At 44.4% G+C, this 20392-nt stretch overlaps 1 protein-coding gene across 2 annotated transcripts in view; it reads right to left on the bottom strand.

Moving 5' to 3' along the window:
- Positions 1-20392, bottom strand: part of SRGAP3 (SLIT-ROBO Rho GTPase activating protein 3) — a 332528-nt gene that overhangs the window by 154379 nt on the left and 157757 nt on the right. For both annotated transcript variants that reach the window (XM_061618521.1, XM_061618522.1), the window contains exon 3: positions 10288-10450. In XM_061618521.1, coding sequence (XP_061474505.1) covers positions 10288-10450 — 163 coding nt within the window. The remainder of the gene's footprint in view (positions 1-10287; positions 10451-20392) is intronic.

Raw genomic sequence — 20392 nt, 5'->3', positions numbered from 1 at the left:
GCCCAATATACTTATTTATATAAGTGATAGGGAATACACATTTCAAGAGCTGACATAGAAAGTTAAGATCGATAAACATTAATGTTCACGCTATCAATGATTTCAAAGCAATTTTTAAATTAAAAAGAATGAATAGGAAAACAGCCACGGACAGTTGCAACTTCTAAATCGTCTCAACAAAGATAGAGAATATCAGGAAAAATTGATAATTCATTGGCATATCCAATTATTGCAGAAATGCAGCCAATTGCTACTGTATATGTACACGCACACACAGAGAGAGTAATGGTAAAATTGCAACACTGAATAAGCCTTTTGAAAATAGATTTAGCTCATCATTATTTCCCAGAGACTTGCGAGCTGTAGAGACTTCAACCTCAAGCGATATGTTGAGGGTACATTTGAGATTTTATTCACAACTCAATAACTCTGCTTTGCTCTAATTAAAAGCAGATGTTGTGTGTGGCAAGCTGCAGATGGCATCAAGACTAATATTACTGATGGTTCATGCCAGGAACATTTCAGTTAAGGGGGTGGCAGAGGGAAACTTAGTTGAAGGGACAATGTAAACACAGATCCCATTGGTCATGACAGGAAAAAGCGACAGTTCCAAAGACTTGCCTGTCTAAGAAAATAAATAGTTAAACCTGTCAAGGCAAAGCAATATTTTATTGCTTTTTTAAAATGCAAAAGAGTCAACAGGGCACTGGACTGACCTGAGGTCTTAGTCAGTAGCATAAGTAGTAAATTCATAAGTGCAGGATCCCTTCACGATAGTTACAGTCACTCCTCCTCCCATCCCCCCCTTTATTGCTGCTGCGTTGAGAATTAGATCCTTCTTAATTCTTTTCCCACAACAACAGACATCCCTAGGAGCCAATCAGCATGAAAGGGAAGTGTACTAGCTACTAAGAAGAGTCTTCTCAGCGGCTGACTCACTTCCATTAACTCTGATTGGCTCTAATCAGCAGGAATGGACAAAGACGCATGTTACAAGATATTTCTCAGTGGCTAACACGCTCCGCATTCATGATGATTGGCTTGTAGGATGCTGGAGCAGAAAAAGGAAAGGGTGTGAAGACAAAACCATTAGTTTGGTGAACAGTGAAAGAAAAAATTATTTTTACCTTTATCATGTAAAATGCTATACAAATATATTACAGTTTAGATCTAGATCTAGATCCGTAGCGTTATTTCACATTTAAGATAGGGAGAAGTGATAAGAAGCAGAATTTCAGCAGCAGCTGAAGTCCTCCATGGGGTTTGAGGATAAGGGCTTTAAAATAAAACAAAAGGATCTCTCTCTCTCTCTCTCTCTCTCTCTCTCTCTCTCTCTCACACACACACACACACACACACACACACACTTTCACATGAACAGCTTGTTTTCAGCTGTTGCTAGGTTACAGTATATTGTTATCTCAAGCTCAAATAATCCTTTAATAATATGTTTTTTCCTCCATGCACAGCCAAACTAGTCCTAGACAAAGGTTAGTCTGTATGTCACCACTAATCTGAAACCTAACACCCAATTTATGCGTAATCCTAACTGTAATCACAACCATGGCTGTAAAGGAGAAAAGGAGAAGATACTGGACCTGAAGAGTCTCTAATTAGCTCTTTCCTCTTCTTCCCAGTTGTATACCTTTCACAGAGACAAAGTGGTGTTGAGACCTGATCCTTCTTTTATGCCAAAAGTGAACTCAGTATTCCACAGGTCACAGGGGGTAGTTCTTCCCTCCTTCTGTCCAAATCCATCATGTGACCAGGAGTACAAATGGCACTGTTTAGATGTCAGGTGTGTGCTGTGCTTGTGCCTGGAGAGGACCCTGAAGTCCAGGAAATCAGAGGCACTTTTTGTGGCTTTTTCTGGTCCTTCTAGGGGAATGAAGGTTTCTTCCTCATCCATACCAAGGTGGCGGAGAGAAGCCATAACACAAGCTTACTTGGCCCTGGATAGAGAGGCCCCCAAGAGGGTGACTGCTCATTCTCTCAACGGCGTGGCAGCTTCGGCTGCATTCAAGAGAAATCTGTAAAGTGGCCACCTGGGCCTCACCACACACATTTATAAAACAGCATAAAAGAAATTCATTTTCATCTTCAGATGTGGTGTTTACAGAATTATTATTATTTATTACATTTGTATATTGCCCCATAGCGAAAGCTCTCTGGGCGGTTTACAACAATTAAAAACATTAAAAACAAATATACAAATTTAAAAACACATCCTAAAATGCCTGGAAGAAGAGAAGACATGATGGATATAATGGGGGGCAGAGGAATCCCTCCCTGGACTGATAGTTCACTGCTGTGGTATATCTTATTCAACCAGTGATTCTCAAATGGTGCGCCGCGCGGCACACTGGTGCGTCACAAGAGGTGGCTAGATGTGCCACGAATATTACATCCATGATAGACTAGGGCCTTTAGAGAATCAATCCGTTACTCGCAGGTAATTTTGCAGCGTTGGCATGCAATCTGCCCTTAAAAGACATGGCCTCCTCAGCTTCTCTCAGGATGGGCAGCCATAGCATGCTGCTCTAGGCAGTCGGGTCTCTATGACCGAGGCAACCACCAGTCACCTGACGGCAGGGAAGGGGACAGGGAGGGTCGGTGCAGCTGTTCATGTGACTATCCCGAAGTACTACTGTGGACTGGGCCATCCCGCACTGGGAGAGTGGCTCATGAGAGGCTGAGGATTCAAGGCCTAGCAGCGGAGGACGAGGAGGAGGGAGCGGGAATCGCGTTCTGTGCCACCGCTGGTTCTCTGGCTGTCCCCACTGCCGGCCCAGTTCAGAGCCAGAGGTGAGGGAAGGAGGGAGCGAGCCTGCCTGCCTGCCCGCCCAGGGGAAGAGGAGGCAGGCAGGGGCTCTGGGGGCCTCGCTGGGGGTGCCCTCGAAGGAGCCCCGTGCCAAAATCAGCCCCGCTGGCTCTTCTTGGGGGCCACCCCCGAAGGAAGTGGCTCGAAACCAGCCAGGATGAGAGAGGGAGGGCAGCGGTAAACTTGGGGGGGTTGTGGGGGACTAAGGGGGAGAAAAAAAGGTGACGGGGCTTACTAGGCCTGCCTGGGATGGGAGACCCCTCCCCACCTCTCCTCTCCTGTTGCGTGTGAGGCAAAAGGCGCTCTGCACCTGCTCAGGGACACTTGCGCCCACTCAGGTTTTCTGCCCATCAGGAAAGAGGTCCTGGGGCTGAGCCCCCCAGGAAGATTCAGCTATAACTAGAGAGCGAGAGTGGGAGAGGGGCTAAGTGCACGAAGTGTACCAGAAAATTTTTATATGTTTTACAGTGCGCCGCAAACCAAAAAAGTTTGAGAACCACTGTATTCAACGAATGCAGACCAGCATAATCAGGCACAGATTAAAATTGGTTCTTATTGTGAATTGGAGTTTGCCGATTATGCTGGGAGGCATTTGAGCCTCCCTTACTATTCCTCTGCGGAAGGTATAGGGTTTTTCCCCCTTTGGCTTTGAGGGTTGGGGGTAGCTGTGTTTGCTGTGATAGTTGTTATATTTATTTATTTATTATTATTGGATTTATATCCTGCCCTTCCTCCTAGTAGGAGCCCAGGGCAGCAAACAAAAGCACTAAAAACACTTTAAAACATCATAAAAACAGACTTTAAAATACATTAAAACAAAACATCTTTAAAAACATTTTTTTAAAGTTGCTACTTTATTATTTTTTGTTATTATGAAACTGTTTTGTTTTATAATTGTCCTTTACTTTGTTGCAAGTCGTTTTGAGCTCAATTTTTTGTGGAAAGGCGGCATACAAATAAAAAGGAGGAGGATGCTGTACTGTGTTGGATTGTCAGGTACTACCCTTCTTGGATCCCTTGGGAAAGTGAGTGGATCCAAACTGGGATGTGAGTCTTTGGAACCCGCGTCCACTGCCTCTATTCTGTCATCCTCACCTGGGTCAAAATGAGGAGAAACCATAATCCCTGTAGAAAGGATGAAAGGACCAGAAGGATTGCTGCTGTTGTGGCTTCATACATGTCACCTTAATTCCTCCTTGTTGAGGAAGGGCCTTCTTTTTGTCCCTAGTTTCCACCAAGTAAGCATCCAATTTTCCCCCAAAGAGCCATTTACCAGCAAACGGGAGATTGAAGAGCTTGCTTTGGGCAACAGAATCTACCGTCCATTGGTGTAGCCATATGTTCTGTCTTGCTACAGCTGTAGCTGCCATGGACTTAGCAACTGCTTGGAAAGCACCCAGGGAAGCATCAGTGGCCAATGTGGAAGCATGGAAGATTTTCTTAAGACCATCCTTAACTACCTTGGATGTATCCACTTTGTATAGCAGCTCCTCTGTCCAAAGATAGGCTGCACGTGGACAGAACAAGGAAGCAGCAGTAGTTTTGAAAACCATTGCATTTGATTCAAAGCTACAGCACAAAGCACTCTCCACCTTCTTGTTACATGGGTCTTTGGACTACTTCCTCTCCCCCGTGGCTATGACCGATGGAGCAGCCAAAGCAGCCACCGGAGGGTCCACTGCTGGGAACCTAAGCTGTGGCATTACAGGATCAGGGAAAGCATAGAGGGTCTTATTCAAATTAGAGAAAGCCCTTGCCCTGTTAGGTTGAGACCACTTAGCCTTCCACACTTTTTGAAATTCCTCATGTATAGCAATGATAGCAGGCTTCGCTTCAGCAGCAGGGAAAGCCTTCTTTGCCCCCAAGACCTCCGCTTGGGCTCCTTTGGCTCGCTCCTTCAGACATATGGAGTACCCTGGAGACTTAACCAAGAGAGGGTGGAATAGTTTGGTGGAGAACAATCTAGTCTGTCTATAAACCACCTCGTGGGCAGAGAATTGTGGTCCTGTGAAACTGTGGACATAGGTTCCAGTACAGTAGGGTCCTGCTTGTCGGCATTCCGCTAATATGATGGTGCCAGCGGGGCGATCAGTTGTAGTGCGGGGACCTCCAGCTGACTGTGATCAGATGGAGCATGTGAGCTCCCTGCACTCCAGCTGATCACGCGCTCCAGTTGATTGCTGTCAGCTGGAGCGCAGTGGCTGGAGCTCCCCATGCTACAGCTGAGTAGGGCCCCACTTTCCGGCGGTTTTCGCTTTTCAGCGGAGACCTGGAACAGAACCTGCCATATGAGTGGGGCCCTACTGTATAGCGTGATGAGCAGAGGGAGTATCAGGGAACCTCTCCACCTCGCCTATTCTAGGCCTTTTCTTCGCAGGAGACCCACTATGATTTAGGAGTGGCTACTGCCACACACAGGAGAAGATTCTGAGGACCTGGACATGCTGTGAAATCCTGGGGATTGACTTCTGCCATGTTGCCTGGAAACCCATTTATGCTTCCATTTGGATTTAGATCTGTCTCTTTCCCCTCATTTGCTCATACATATAGCATGTGATCCAAGACAGGAATTTAAGGAAGTTTCCTTCCCTCTGAGGGGAAGGGAAGAGGGCCCCCTGGGGATTGAGCAGCACTAAATACTGCCACCCTCAGCTCTGGGGAAGAAGACAACTGGTGCAAAGAATCCCTTGCCACCCCAGAAGTGACAGAATCAGCCCAGTCGGAAGGTTCACCCCCCTCAGTAGATGATGCATGCAAAGGAGAAGCGGCCCTTATGTTAGACATTGCCTTGCTGTAGTAACCGTTCCCCCACCCCCCAAAATATGGCACCTGGCAGTAATGACCACTTCAGAAAGGTAGGCTCCTGTGACGGCTTTAAAATGGCAGGCTTCTGTTGAGCAAACACAAAGACATGGAAAAAACACTGCTCCACACTCTCAGCACCTCAGAATGGACCAAAGCTGGCCCTGTCGGAAGGTGGGGGTGGGAAATGTGGCCTCAATGCTGTTTTTTTCTTGTTTGTTTTAAGTAAATGGGGGAGCACTTTAGCAATCCCCTTGAATAAAAAGGTCTCCCCTGCTTAGAAAGCCTTTGCTGAAAAAACACCCCATACCAATACTGAAAACAATCAACCAAATCGAGCCGCAGACAAGCAGGGAAGCACAGTGCGGCGAAGGGATCAGGTATAAGGCTGCCCTGGAGGACAAGGCAACATCAATCTGGGGAGGTGGAGCAAAGATGGTGAGCGAGCTCGCACAGGCTAAGGGAGGGCCTGAGCTCGCTGCCTGCTCTGGCAGCAAAAAGGTGGATCAGCCCAAAGGAGTGGGAACCACCAGCAGAGGGTTAACCAGGCAAGCAGCAAAAAGGTCCAAATTCTCTGTCCACAAACCTCCACCCCAACACAACAAAAATCAACCAACAATGGTAGGAATAAAGAGAAAAAGGGGAAGGGTTTTTTTGTGGGAAGGTAGGAAGAAGAGGAAAGAGAAGAACTCAAACAAAACCAATTAACATTCACGTATTGAAAAAGGGTTGGGGAAAAGGGAGTTCTGAAGAGACACAGAAAGCCCTAACCTAACTGCCCTAGGCAGGGAAGCATTCTGCAGAGTAGGATGACTCCTCTCCCTGGAAGAGAAGATGCAAGACACTGAAGCCCTGCCTATCAAGTCGGGAGGGAGGAGTAATCCTATTCAACGAATAATCAGGCAAAACTAAATATTCCCTTATTTACCTATCATCACACACACAGTAGCTGGGTTTAGGCATAGGATGAACACAGCAGGAGACAAAAATTAAAATCCACACAAATCTATTATTTATTATGTTATTTATAATATATAACTTATTTATAATATACTATGATGGTTTGCAGGTTAGATGTTAAGTGGTGGACAGATTAAGATGGTTAAGCAGTGGACAGATTAAGTTGGTTTGCCCCCAGAGACAAATGGAATCCACTGGATTCCTGAATACCCTGGGGGAGTTCTCAGTAGATAGAGCAGGTGACTCTGTTGAAGCCCTTGCCACACTGTGGAACAAGGAGACATGTCAGGCTCTTAACACGGTTGCCACTGAGCGCCCTCTCTGGCATCGTGGAGCTTGGTCTGCATTTTGGTACACCAGTGAACTAAGGGCAATGAAACAGGCTGGACGATGGCTAGTGTACAAGTGGAGAAAAACGTGCTTGTGAGGCTGATTGGGCATGAGTAAAACATCATAACCGTGCCTACTGTGTGGCAGAGGGCGGCGAAGAAGGCTCACTTCTCTGCCTCCATCGCAACCTCAAGTAGCCATCTGTGGAGCTTTTTCGTATTGTCAGGGGTCTGGTGACATCAACTCCAGGAAATGGAGTTTCAGACCCTTCCGAGGCCCACTTTAAATTGTTTGCAAGGCACTTTGAGGGTAAAGTTGCTCGCCTCCGTAGCAATCTTGATGTCCCATCCACATCTACTGTAGCCCCCAATGAGGTGTCCAGTGCAGCATCTGCTGCAACTTCTTGAGATCTGTTTCTGCTGATGCGGCTAATGACGTGGACAAGGTGATTGTGATGATGCAACCAACAATGTGTCTTCTCGACCCTTGTCCCTTCTTGACTTATTAAAGCTTGCCAAGGTGGTATGACCAAGTGGATCCTGGGTGTGGTCAACACGGCTTTGTGGAACGGAGTGGTCCCAGGTGCCCTGAAAGAAGCGGTGATCCAACCGTTCCTGAAAAACCCACCCTGGACTCATTGCTTTGTGACAACTACCGCCCAGTTGCAAATACCCCCTTTTAGGGAAGGTGACTGAGAGGGTTGTGGCACACACTATTGGATGTACTCTTGGATGAAACAGATTATCTTGACCCATTCCAATCTGGGTTCAGGCCAAGTTATGGGACTGAATCAGCCTTGGTCACCCTGATGAATGACCTTTATCGGGAGAGGGACAGGGGGAGTATGACCCTGTTATTCTTACTTTATCTCTCAGTGGCTTTTGATACTGTTGATCATGGTATCCTTCTGAGCAGACATGGTGAGATGGGTATAGGAGGCACTGATTTACAGTGGTTCCAATCCTATCTCCAGAGTCATTTTCAGAGAATAGCATTGGGCAATTGTCTTTCGGCCCCCTGGCAGTTGTGCTGTGGGGTGCCACAAGGTACCATCTTGTCCCCAATGCTGTTTAACATCTATATGAAGCCCTTGGGAGCGGTCATCAGGAAATTTGGGGTGAGGTGTCAACAGTACGCTGATTATATCCAGTTTTATTTCTCTGTAACACGTGAATTGGAAGAGGCCATGCAAGCCCTGAACCACTGCCTGGACTCAGCGGTGGGCTGGATAAATAAATAAATCCTAGGAAGACACACGTGCTGTGGTTTGGTGGTTTCCAAGTTCGGATAACTGGTCAACTGCCTGCTTTGGATAGGGTCTTGCCCCCTCTGAAAGTGCAGGTTCGTAGTCTGGGGATGCTTCCAGATCCATCCTTGTTGCTAGAGGCCCAGGTGACCTCGGTGACTAGGAGTGCCTTTTACCAGCTTTGGCTGGTAAGACAGCTGTGGCCATTTCTGGACTGGGATAGCCTGACCACTGTTGTCCATGCACTGGTAACCTCCAAGCTGGATTACTGTAATGTGCTCTATGTGTGGCTGCCCTTGAGGTTAATCCGGAAGCTACAGCTGGTGCAAACTGCAGCAGCGCTTCTGCTCAATGAGTCAGGGTATTGCCAACATGTCACTCCGTTGCTGAAAGAATTGCACTAGCTGCTCATTAGCTACCAGTCTAAGTGCCAGGTTCTGGTTTTGGTGTACAAAGCCCTATGCAACTTGGGACCAGGATACCTGCAATATCATCTTACCCCTTATATACCCAGTCTATCACTGTGCTCTGCAAGTGAGGGCCTCCTGCAAATAGCATCTTATCAGGAGGTCCATTCCACACAACATAGGAAGCGAACTTTAGTGTTGTGGCGCCTACCCTTTGGAATTCCTTCCCCATAAATATTAGACAGGAGCCATCTCTGTTATCTTTTCGGCACCTACTGAAGACCTTCCTCTTTCAACAAGCCTTTTGAGTAGAGACCTTATGCCAGTCTGCATCTATGTTGGAATTACATTTTAAGATGTTTTTTAAAAAAGATGTTTTTATTTATTTATTTCATTTATACACCGCTTTCTTTTTCATGAAACCCAAGGCGGCCTACATATGGTTCCTAGGTGGTCTCCCATCCAGGCACTGAACAGACCTGACCTTGCTTAGCTTCAGCAGGGAGCTGGCCTTATGTGCCTTCAGAACATGACCTGGGACCTTTTAATGATGTTTTGTTTTAATATGTTTTTAAAGGTGTTTTAATGTATTTTAAAGTCTGTTTTTAATATGTTTTAGAGTGCTTTTAGTGTTTTATTTGCTGCCTTGGGCTCCTTCTGGGGGGAAGGGCAGGATATAAAATTAGGAAGAAGCAGCAGCTTTGTTTGATGTTAGCTATTTCTTTAAAATAGCTATTGTTTTAAAGCTGTTTCCTTGCACTAGTTATCTTCCCTGTTTTGTCAATAGCCAACTGCGCTTATGTTCTCCTCCCCAGTTAACGTAAAGAGTTTTCTTGTGGTCTACTGCCAACCTCTAACCATCTGGCTTTGGCGCTTCTGGAGGACAGCTGATGGAGTCTCTCTCCCTGCAGGCCTTAGCTTCAGCAATTTCCACTTGGTGTCCTGACTTCTTCCTTGAACGGCCATCTACTGCAGGGTTTCTCAGCCCTGCTCTAGCTTTAGCTGCTTCCAGCTCTCCTGAAGCTTCCTGCAGCCTCGGTCTTCCCCTGCAGACTTCAGCTTCCCATCAGTCATGCTGTGCCTGCCTTTTTATATACTTCAGTCAGAACCTTTTACCTACTCAAAAGGGTCTGACAATCCAACATTTCACTGGTTTTTATCTAAAAACCAAGAGTCAAATGGAATGTCCACTAAATGATTTCTCACAGCTTGACCTTTTCAATTCCAATGATCCATATAAAAACTGGTATTTAATGCCAACTGACATAATGGGAAACCCAGCAGGGTATATAGTCACCGTTTAGTAATTACAACAGCCTAGCTGTTTCTTGGAAGACTGTCATCTGAAAAACCCCTGTGCACTGTATCTCCCAGGCCTCAGTCAGAAGTAAATGACCAGTCTTTTCCCCTCATACTCACAAACCACTTTTATAACACAACTGTTCACAAATACATGGGCTCCCACTAGGACGAACGACGAGATATAAATCAAATAAATAAATAAAAAGATTAAATATAACTTTAACCTTCCAATGTTACAGTTCCTCCACAATTATTTATAAGGAAGCCACAGAATACAGTTCACCAGTCTTAATATAGCAGAACATGTCCAGATTAATTTGCTCTGTCATTCCACATACACATATGGTTCTCTTACCAGTACATCATGTGGTATTTACTCTCTCAGGATGCTATTATGTGATGCATCACCATTTGTTTACCTTTTTAAACAGCCGGATGACATCCTCACTGATCTGTGAAAGTCTGACAATGACATTGTTCATGAAGATGTCATTCAGGGTAGCATGGTCTCTGCTTTCTCTCCGAGTTTGGGTCAGTACCAGATACCAGCAGTTCACGGGAGAAAGAAGGTGCTGATCTTTCCTATAAACATACAAAAATATAATTTTACAAATCTTAGCTTACAAATTAGGGCATTCTTCTTGCTATATGCAATACTGAGTTCTGGTTACTAAAAGCTGCTATCATAAAGTTTGCTCAGGCAAAGAAAGCCTGAATTCATTTTCTTTAAAAAGTTGGTACTTGATTGCAGCAGTCCATTGCAAGACTCAGGAGCTAGTGAGATGCTACAATTCACAGTTAATTAAAAAGACTGGAGATATAAAAATAAACTGTTCTGGCAATTTGATGTAGGCAACAGTTACACCCATTTTATACTAACAGCTCAGTCATATGCTATTGGAAATAAGTCCCATAGCTCATTTCCAATGTCTACACATAAATAAATAATAAACCATAATAAATAAAGTGTTCACTTTATGATAGCAAGTATGTCAAAAAGCAAAACATTTCCACCACGGTCAATAATATACCCCAAACCAATGTGAAAATATTCACTTCCAAAATACCCCTTATTGCAACATTAATGTTTTCAGATTTTTTTAAAAAAAATCCTTGAACACAAGTACATATTTAACTCCAGTTCCCAGATAAAATTGGAACATGTTTTCAGCCATGCTGGTGGGTAAACTCCAGTGTAAATGCAATCCACACCAAGAAAACAATACTCATGGAAGAAACCCTCAACCCAATTTCTCTGCACCCACATCTTCAATTTCACACATGCCCCTTGCCCCACTTTGCTATCACCACAGCAGAGCTCACCTTCCCATCTCTGCCCTCAATGTACCACCTATTCACCCCCCTCCCCATCATCATTGCTTCTCCATCATCCTGCCTCGCTTTGCCTCCTTCTTCCTCCTCCGCTGCCCACATGTACATTGTGCATCCAAGCATCTCCTTATATTTGCTTGTCAACTTCGTTGGTTCACTGGTTCACTGGTTGCCTGCTCTTCTTTCTTTTTCTCCACACAACACAGTTAACTTTTCAGTACTGACAGTGGAGGTGCCCGGACTTACCCATCCCCCTTCCTCTTCCTCCATGAGCCACCTTCTTTTCTCACTTGGCCGCTCTTCCACAGTCGCTCAGCTCCAAGTATGCTGCCTCAGCATCCAAACACTAATGTAGTCCCATCCTCACCATCAACCTTTCTCTTCTCCCCCCTTCTTTGCTGAACAGCCTCATCAAGGAGGAGAGCAATGCACTCTAATTAGAAAAAGGAAGAACTACAGCATGATGACAGATCAGTACAAATATTAGAGAGAAATCCCAACCATGAACTGATTTGCCATCTCTACAGGAACCTTTTAATTTATATCCTGCCACATCACTGTGCCTCAATGTGGCTAAAAAAAATTAATACTAAAACTTTGAAATAATAACACCATAATAATACAACAAAAGGAGCAGGTAAAGACAATGAACGCAATGAGAACAAACAAGTGAGCAAATATGTAAAAGCTTTTAAAACAATCATCATCAATTGAGAAGGGTAGGGGGAGAAGCTATCATAAAAAGGCCTTCAGATGTCATTACAGGCTGAGGAAAACAGGACAGACTTTGTCTGGTGCCATAGAGTCATAGAGTTGGAAGGGTCCTTGTAGGCCATCGAGTCCAACCCCCTGCTCACAGCAGGAAATCCACAGCTAGAGCATCTCCCGCAGATAGCTGTCCAGCCTCTGCTTGAAGACATCCAGCGAAGGGGATCCCACCACCTCCCTAGGCAGTCGGTTCCATTGCCGAACTGCCCTTACTGTCAAGAAGTTCCTTCTAATGTCCAATCTGAATCTACGTGTCAGCTCGTCACTGAGACAGCAGTGTCGGTGGGGGTGCAGGCAGGGCTGGAGATTCCTTGGTAATTGCCAGGCCGTAAGTCCTCAGCCGGCAGCTTGGCTATAAATCTGCCAGGCTAGCAAGGAGGAAGCAAGATAAGAGCAGAGGCCGTTCAAAGCTTACGTGCCAAGCCAGAAATCCAGAAGAGACGTCAGTGAAGGTCCGGGTCTAGTTTGCCGAGAGATCAGTCCAAGTCAAGGTTCAGGGAATAGGACACACAGTGGTCACGCCTGACGTTGTAGTCAGCAACAAGCTGAAGTCAAGGTTTGACTTTTAAGGAGCAGGTTTGTCAGCAGGTGTGAGCCATCAGCGTTTTGGCCTTAGGTGGACAGGCCTGCCCCTCTTCTGCCTGACTTTCTGTTGTCTACGTTCTGCCCGTGAGGGGGGAGTATCCTGTTCACTGGCTGCGTCTGGCTGAAGGCTTCAGCTGTGTCTGGGGTGCTCTGCAGCTGAGGGGGAGAAGGAGCTGGGTTCTCAGGAGTTTCCTCCATTTCTCCTTCTGAGTCTGCTGCTTCTGGGTCTGCTGCTGTTACTCCCGAGTTATCCTCGTCTGATGAGTCCTCTGACGGGGCCATGACACTACGCTCCTGCAACTTAAAACCATTAGACCTAGTCCTACCCTCTGGGGCAGCAGTGAACAAATCTGTACCCTCCTTTATGTGACAGCCCTTCAGGTACTTAAAGAGTGCAATCATGTCGCCCCTCAGCCTTCTCTTCACCAGACTGAACATGCCAAGTTCCTTCAACCTTTCCTCATACGACTTGTTCTCCATACCGGCTATCATCCTTGTCGCCCTCTTCTGAACCCACTCCAACTTGTCTATATCTTTCTTAAAATGAGGCGCCCAGAACTGAACGCAGTATTCCAGATGAGGCCTGACTAATGCAGAATATAGTGGGACTATTACTTCCCTCGACCTGGAAACTATAGCTCTGTTTATGCAGCCCAAAACCGTGTTTGCCTTTTTTGCCGCAGCATCACACTGCTGGGTCATGTTCAACTTGCGATCCGCTACAATTCCAAGGTCCTTCTCACACGCACTACTGCTAAGCCGGGTATTTCCCATCCTGTACCCGTGCATTTTGTTTTTGTGGCCTAAATGCAGAATCTTGCATTTGTCTTTATTGAATGTCATTTTATTAATTTCAGCCCAATTTTCTAGTCTATCCAGGTCCCTTTGGATTTTATTCCTGTCTTCCATTGTGTTAGCTATCCCTCCCAGTTTCATATCATCCGCAAACTTCATAAGGCTTCCCTCCACCCCATCATCTAAGTCACTGATAAAAATGTTGAAGAGTATCGGCCCCAGGACAGAACCCTGTGGCACTCCACTCGAAACCTCCTTCCAGTCCGAAGCAGAGCCACCGACGACCACTCTTTGAGTACTCTTTAATTAGAGTAATGAAGGGACTAGGCAAATATGGCGAAGGAGGGAGATGTCTCAGCTTATGTGCCACTACTAAGAAGACCCTCTCTCCAGAAGGTAGAGGCGCTCAAAAGTAGACTTCCTAAGAAGTTAATTAATGGACAGGTTCAGGTGGGAAGAGGCAGTCCTTTAGTACCCTGGTTTAAGGATGTTTAAGGCTTTAAAAGATAAAAACCAGCACCTTGAACTGAATCCAAAAACAAATGAAGAACTGCAGTACCAGCAGTCAAATGACCTGTTAAAAACAAATAACCAAAAACTTAATTGTTTATTAAATGTGCATCTGGGTAGTGTATTAGATTGTCCTGTTTTTATTATCACAACACCCCTGTGAAGTAGACTAGGCTGACAAACAGTGGCTGACCTAAGGTCACTCAGGAAACTTACTGGCTTAGCTTCAGATCTGGCGAGGGTACTATTTCAACAAAATAAATAACAAATGCTTTTACACTTTTTTCTTTTCTTTTTCAAGTTAATTTTGGCTTTAACCCTGTTTTGTATGTCCCTACCCCAACTCCTGTCCGAAAGGCACCCTTGGAATTTGAGGTTTTTTGATCCAAATGCCTACTCGCTACATACATCTCAGTTTTCTCTTCCCAGCCTTAGAAGCCAAACAAGAAGCTGGACACCAGGGCTGTGGAGTCGGTATGTCAAACTTTTGACTCCAACTCCTCTATTTTTCTACTGTCCGACTCCGACTCCTTCATAAATGGCAAATGTATATTAATTTTTCTACTGTCTGACTCTGACTCCTTCACAGGCAAATGTATATTAACGTATTAATATCAATAAATTAATATTAATATTAAAATATTGATTTTATTTGGAAGTCGGAGTCAGTACATTTCTACCAACTCCGACTTCACCCAAAATTGCTTCTGACTCCGACTCCAACTCCACCCAGAATTGCTTCCGACTTTGACTCCGACTCCACCCAAAATTGCTTCCGACTCCGACTCCGATTCCACGACTCCAACTCCACAGCCCTGCTGCACACCACAACACCCTGAACTACTGTCTTGTTGAGGAGACAAAATTACAATGAACGATATTAGACCAATTCTCGGCTATTAAGTAATTGCAACCATTCTCCAGAGAGCAGTCAAGACCCAAGATGTACATCTCATCATCAAGTCAAGAATATTAGGTGCCAACAAAGCAATGCAGCAAGACTTAGAAACTCCCTATGTAGTAGGGAACAATTCTGCATTAGTGGGGAGAAGGACTAGGTGACTCATTAGGGTTTTTCCCATTTCCCAGGCCAGCTATTCTATCAAACCACTTAGAGGTCTCTTTTTTATTATATACATTGTTTTCTGTACTTTCAGTCATAGTTTTCAGTCAGAGAATACTGCTGCTTGCTTCCATTCATTTAAACTGCTATAGTACACAAGGGCCACAAATCAGAGATTGGAGATACCATAGAAGACTGAGATGATGGACTGACTTTTACTGTATCTGTTTTTACAAGAAAGCTACTCTGTAATCCAGATTAACACAAATCAAATACAACTAGCTGGCCATGAATGGAAGGCAGCCCACTGATAACTCAACAAAACACTTGTTTTCCTTGCCTGCCCAAGACAGCAAAAATGGGCACCTGGCAGACAGTAATGCTGAGACTGTGACTAGGCTATGGCAGTATTGCAAGCCATGGGTCCAAGTTGTGCAAGCCTGCTCCAGTCCAGGGGCATTAAGAAAGATACGTTTGATTCTGTAATATTATTACATACCAGTGGCAAAAACAACCACAAAAAAACAGAGGGAATGGAATTTATTTTTAATTTATACTTGTATTGCAACACACTTCATTTGTTGCTATTGGCCAAGACAAAACATTGGGCTGCAGTAAACACAGACCACTGTTTTCTCCCTGTAGCAGTTTGCATGATCAACACTGGCTACATAATTCATTCTACTTCTTCACGCAGCACATAGTGCAACTATGGAATTCGCTCCCACAGGAGGCAGTGATGGCACCAACTTGGATAGCTTTAAAACAGGACTAGAAAAATTCATGGAGATTAAGGCTATCAATGGCTACTAGTCATGATGGGTGTGCTCTGCCTGCATGGTCAGAGGCAGTATGCTTCTGAATAGTAGTTGCCGGAAGCCGCAGAAAGGGAGACTGCTCTTGCACTCAGGTCCTGCTTTACAGGCTTCCCATGGGCATCTGGCTGGCCACCGTGAGAACAGGATGCTGGACTAGATGGGCCACTGGCCTGATCCAGCAGGCTCTACTTATGTTCTTATGCTGCCAGCAATATCTTCCTTTCTTTTCCTAGCATCAATGTCAAGGGGCACAGCCTTTTAGTTACAGCCCTGCATGACTATACATTGTGTGGCTTGCAAAGAGTTAACTAAAGCTCGGCAATACAGCTCAGCCTCTCTCTGTATCAACAAGCTAAAAATACAAATCATCTGAGCATCCCTGGTGTAGCAGAAACAATTTTACATGTTTTACTTGCGTTCATTATCAATACAATGAACACCAAAAGCAGTGAACGGATGACAAATGCTAGGAATGTGTAGTGTCTCTTTGTTCTGATCTGTCTCTCCCTGCCTTATTAACCCAAAAATATTCAATTTCTCAAGAGGATTTCTAAGTAACTAGGAGAATCTGATAGTCAGCTGGATTTCTTCTACACAGATACACACCCCAAACTTATACATGAGCCTGGCAAATAGATTAGTTGGCTAATGGTTCAAATAAGCCATTTCTACAGCTGAATTTCTGGGGCTTCTGGCTTTATGGGGCTTTAAACAAGTCATTGTGATTAATGACATTTTAATGGTTCTAAGAAAAACTGTCATGTTTTCAGGAATATTTTTTCCAATGAACAGAGTGCTCTTGTAATATGTGCAAAATACAAAATGTTACAAATAGTAGTGAAGCCCCATACAAAGGAGGATCTCAAAACACTTATTTTTCAATCTTACAACTCCAATAAAATGTTTAACTGGGTTATTTTTCAGTATATCAGAACATGCAGATATTTGCCCAATCAATTTTTGCTATCAGCCTTAGAGGTCCAATTTCAAAATGAACATATATGCTCCTCAGTTTTAAAATTGGTTTGAAAAACTATTGAAAAAGTTGTGTCCATGACCTTTACAAGAATTAAGTTCAGAGCTCAGCTGAAACAGACATGGAATTGGCAGCTGTAGTCTTATTAGCATCAGGACTCATTGGAATCATGGGCTGTGGGGTTTTGGGACTACATTTCCCAAAGGCCCCTGCTATTGAACTGGCAAATACAGCAGTCTGAGCTGTTACAAATCCAGTTTTGTGCCATCCCCTATGAGGCTGCAAGCAACCCCTTTTATCTACCCAATGAAACCATTAATTGCTGTTAAAGTGTTTATCAGTGTGATTGCTGGAACCCACAAGGGTTAATACAGACACTGCCAACAGTGAAGTGCCTTTCACACTTGCTTCCAATCTTTGTTTATGGTTTACAGTGCCATGTGAATGCAACCACAGGCACATTACCAATTTATACACTTGCTACAACATAATCCTAATTTTACTTTTCAATAAACATATCTTTTAATAAACATTAGGGCCTGCTGGATACTTTTAGAAAGCTTTTACTTGAAAATCTATCTGACAAGGCCTACAATGGCCTTTAAATGCGCACGGCAAAACATTTTAATAAGGAGCCTTGAAAACACAACGGTTCACACAAATTGGTGCATTTTCTGGATCAGGGTCACTAACCCCTGGCCCCAAAGCAAGTTTTCCTGGTCCCCCAAGGCCCCACCAATTTCAGCGGTGGCAAGAAGAAAGTAAACTAGACATAACACTGGAGTGGGCAGAGAGGTTTAAACCACAGTGTCATGATGGGAATGCAAATCACCTCCATCCCAATCATTGCATCAATCATCTGATGACCAGTAATGAGATGACAATGCCCCTCCCTCAGGTGATCTGCATGCATCAGCTGAGGAGAGGGGGCTCTGTGTATGCTTGCATATGTGTACACAAGAGTTGGGGATGGCCACACCCACTGCTGGAATGCAGCCCTAGGGGGGTTGGCCAAGGATGCTCTCAAGCTAAAAAAAAAAAGATAGCTATCCATGATCTGCACAGCATAGCAGAGTGGGGAGGAGAGCCTGGCTGGGAGTCCAGAGTCTGTGAGTTCAAATCCCCACTCGTGTCTCCTGGGTGTCAAAGGCCAGCTAAAGATCACCCCCACAGTGAGTGGCTCAGGGGTTGCGTGCCCTGCCACCTGTGCAGCCGTGGGCAAGCTGCATAGTTCTAAGGAGCCCAGCTGCCCCTCAGCTGGCAGTTGCGTACAAGAAAGGGGCTGGCTTGTGCAGCTGTGGCAAGCTGAACAGGCCCTAGCCAGCTGGGGAGGACTAGCCTCAGATGGAGGCAATGGTAAACCCCCTCTGAATACCGCTTACCATTAAAACCCTATTCACAGGGTCGGGATCAACTTGAAGGCAGTCCATTTCCATTTTTTTTCATCCATGATCTAGATAAAGAACATTCTAGCATTGACTCAACTCTTCTATAACATTTGTGTCACTAAAAAGAAATATATGTACATGCAAACAGAGGAAATTTATTGACTATATTTTACTTGTGAACTTTTTTGCTGGCCTTCAGTATAAATCTCCCACCCCTGGCAGAAACACACATGAAATAGGTGGCTGTATAATTACTGCCTTTAATTTCTAACTGCCTCACAGTTCACAAGGGGTGTGTTTTCTAGGCAATCAGCACCAATGAAGCTCACTGAAAATAATCAAGTGGTGTACATGATCATGGAGAGAGAATAATCAGTTAACTATGGCAGTGGTTCCCCCCAAATTCCCCCCCCCATGGACCACTTGAAATTGCTGAGAGTCTTGGCAGATCACTTCATGATTTTTCTGCCTGTTGGAGCAATTGTAATGCACTGTGCTAAGTGTTGTATGATTTTATATTTTTTTACAGACATGCCTGAATGAAGCTTGCAGACCACTGGTGGTCCATGGACCACAGTTTGGGAACCTTGCACTGGAAGCAGACAGTCAATACAGTTTCTGTAATGTAATGGTTAAGATGTTGGACTACGACCTGGGAGACCAGGGTTCGAATCCCCACATAACCATGAAGCTCACTGGGTGACCTTGGGCCAGTCACTGCCTCTCAGCCTCATGAAAACCCTGTTCATAGGGTCGCCGTAAGTCGGAATCGACTTGAAGGCAGTACATTTACATTTTTAAGTAGCATTTTATTACTCTTACATCTGCTATCACAGCTTAGTAGATCTTCTCACTTGGAACAGAAGAGCTAGAAAGTACAATGCAGTATGATTTCACCTCAAAAGCGTTTACAGAAAGTACTGTTTTCCAGACACGAACAGAGGATTGTTTCCATTCCAACCAGCTAGTCAAACGTTTTGGCCTGAACAGAAGGTCTGAGCTAAGCCAGCCCCCAGAAATACTTTTTAATCTGTCCACAATCTATAAGAGAACAGCCAATGGCAATGAAATGTGAATACTGACACAGCAGAACTGCACCAGTTGTTTGAGTCTCCTTCCTTCAAGCCATCACTATTAAACTTTGAATAGGTTGTTTGCCAACAGAAGACTCTAGCAATTCAGCTGTCCTGAGTCCTCAATAGGCTGAGTAACAATGGGAGACTACGGAGAGTGATTTAGCTGCTAATAAGTGGCGGTGGGGGGAAGAAGGGATGAGCTAATTGAAGGTTCAAAATGTCAGCAGTCAGTTATATCTGTGTACTGAAAGCCTTAGGTCAAGGATGCCCTTCAAATTTTTTTGCGTTAATCCAGCAATAGAGGAAAGGGCAGTGAAATATTAGGCAGGGTGCTGCTGAAGATTATTAATGTGTAAAGCAAATAAATGGTTCAGTTTTGTTAAGCTCATTTTCCATTTTCCCTTGGAAACCATCATGTTCAATAATATATTACTGCTATTTAAAATTGATGAACCACTTTATAAACCTCAGCAGCAACACAGCTTCTTCAGTTTCAATCTACTACCTTAAGGAGGCCTCCAAAAACAGGGGACATCTCATGAATCCCCTCATTGCATGGTTCTTCCAATACACATCTTTCAGTTCAATGGACAGCACAGCTAACACATCAGATACATAGAACAGAGCTACCTGTGGCCTCAACAACATCCCAGAAAAAGTTGAGGCATTCAAAAAGCAGACAATATTCAATGAACTAGAAAATAAAGTCCAATTGCCAAGGAACACCAAATTGCACTCCTCTCCAACATACATAACTGTCAGGACAAGTACAATGTGGATGCATGCCTGTTCTGGCCATGCCTATTTGTAGCAAGGTTTTAAAAGCTGTTGAAATGTTAGTTACCCCTTAGACATGACAGCCATCTTCAAATATTTGAAGGGCTGTCACATAGATCAAGCAAATTTGTTTTCTGTTGCTCCAGAAAAGAACCCAAACCAAAAATAAATAAATCATATTTTAAGAAAAGGGTTTAGATTAAATATTTGAAACTTCCTAATGGTATGAGCTGTTTGACAATGAAATGGACTGCCTCAGAAGGCAGAGCATTCTCTTCATTAAGAGCTTCTTAAATAAAGGCTATATGGCTATCTATCAAGAATGCTATAATAGTAAGGTTGAACTAGATGGCGCTTGAGGTCCTTTCCAACTATGATCCTAGGGGGACATACTAATATACTTTGTATGCATCTCCAGCAGTCAGAAAACATTGCA

This window comes from Rhineura floridana, chromosome 3 (genome assembly GCF_030035675.1).
Source record: "Rhineura floridana isolate rRhiFlo1 chromosome 3, rRhiFlo1.hap2, whole genome shotgun sequence".
NCBI classification, from domain to species: domain Eukaryota; kingdom Metazoa; phylum Chordata; class Lepidosauria; order Squamata; family Rhineuridae; genus Rhineura; species Rhineura floridana.
Note: the sequence above shows the minus strand (reverse complement) of the source record. Positions and strands in the feature narration are given on the sequence as shown.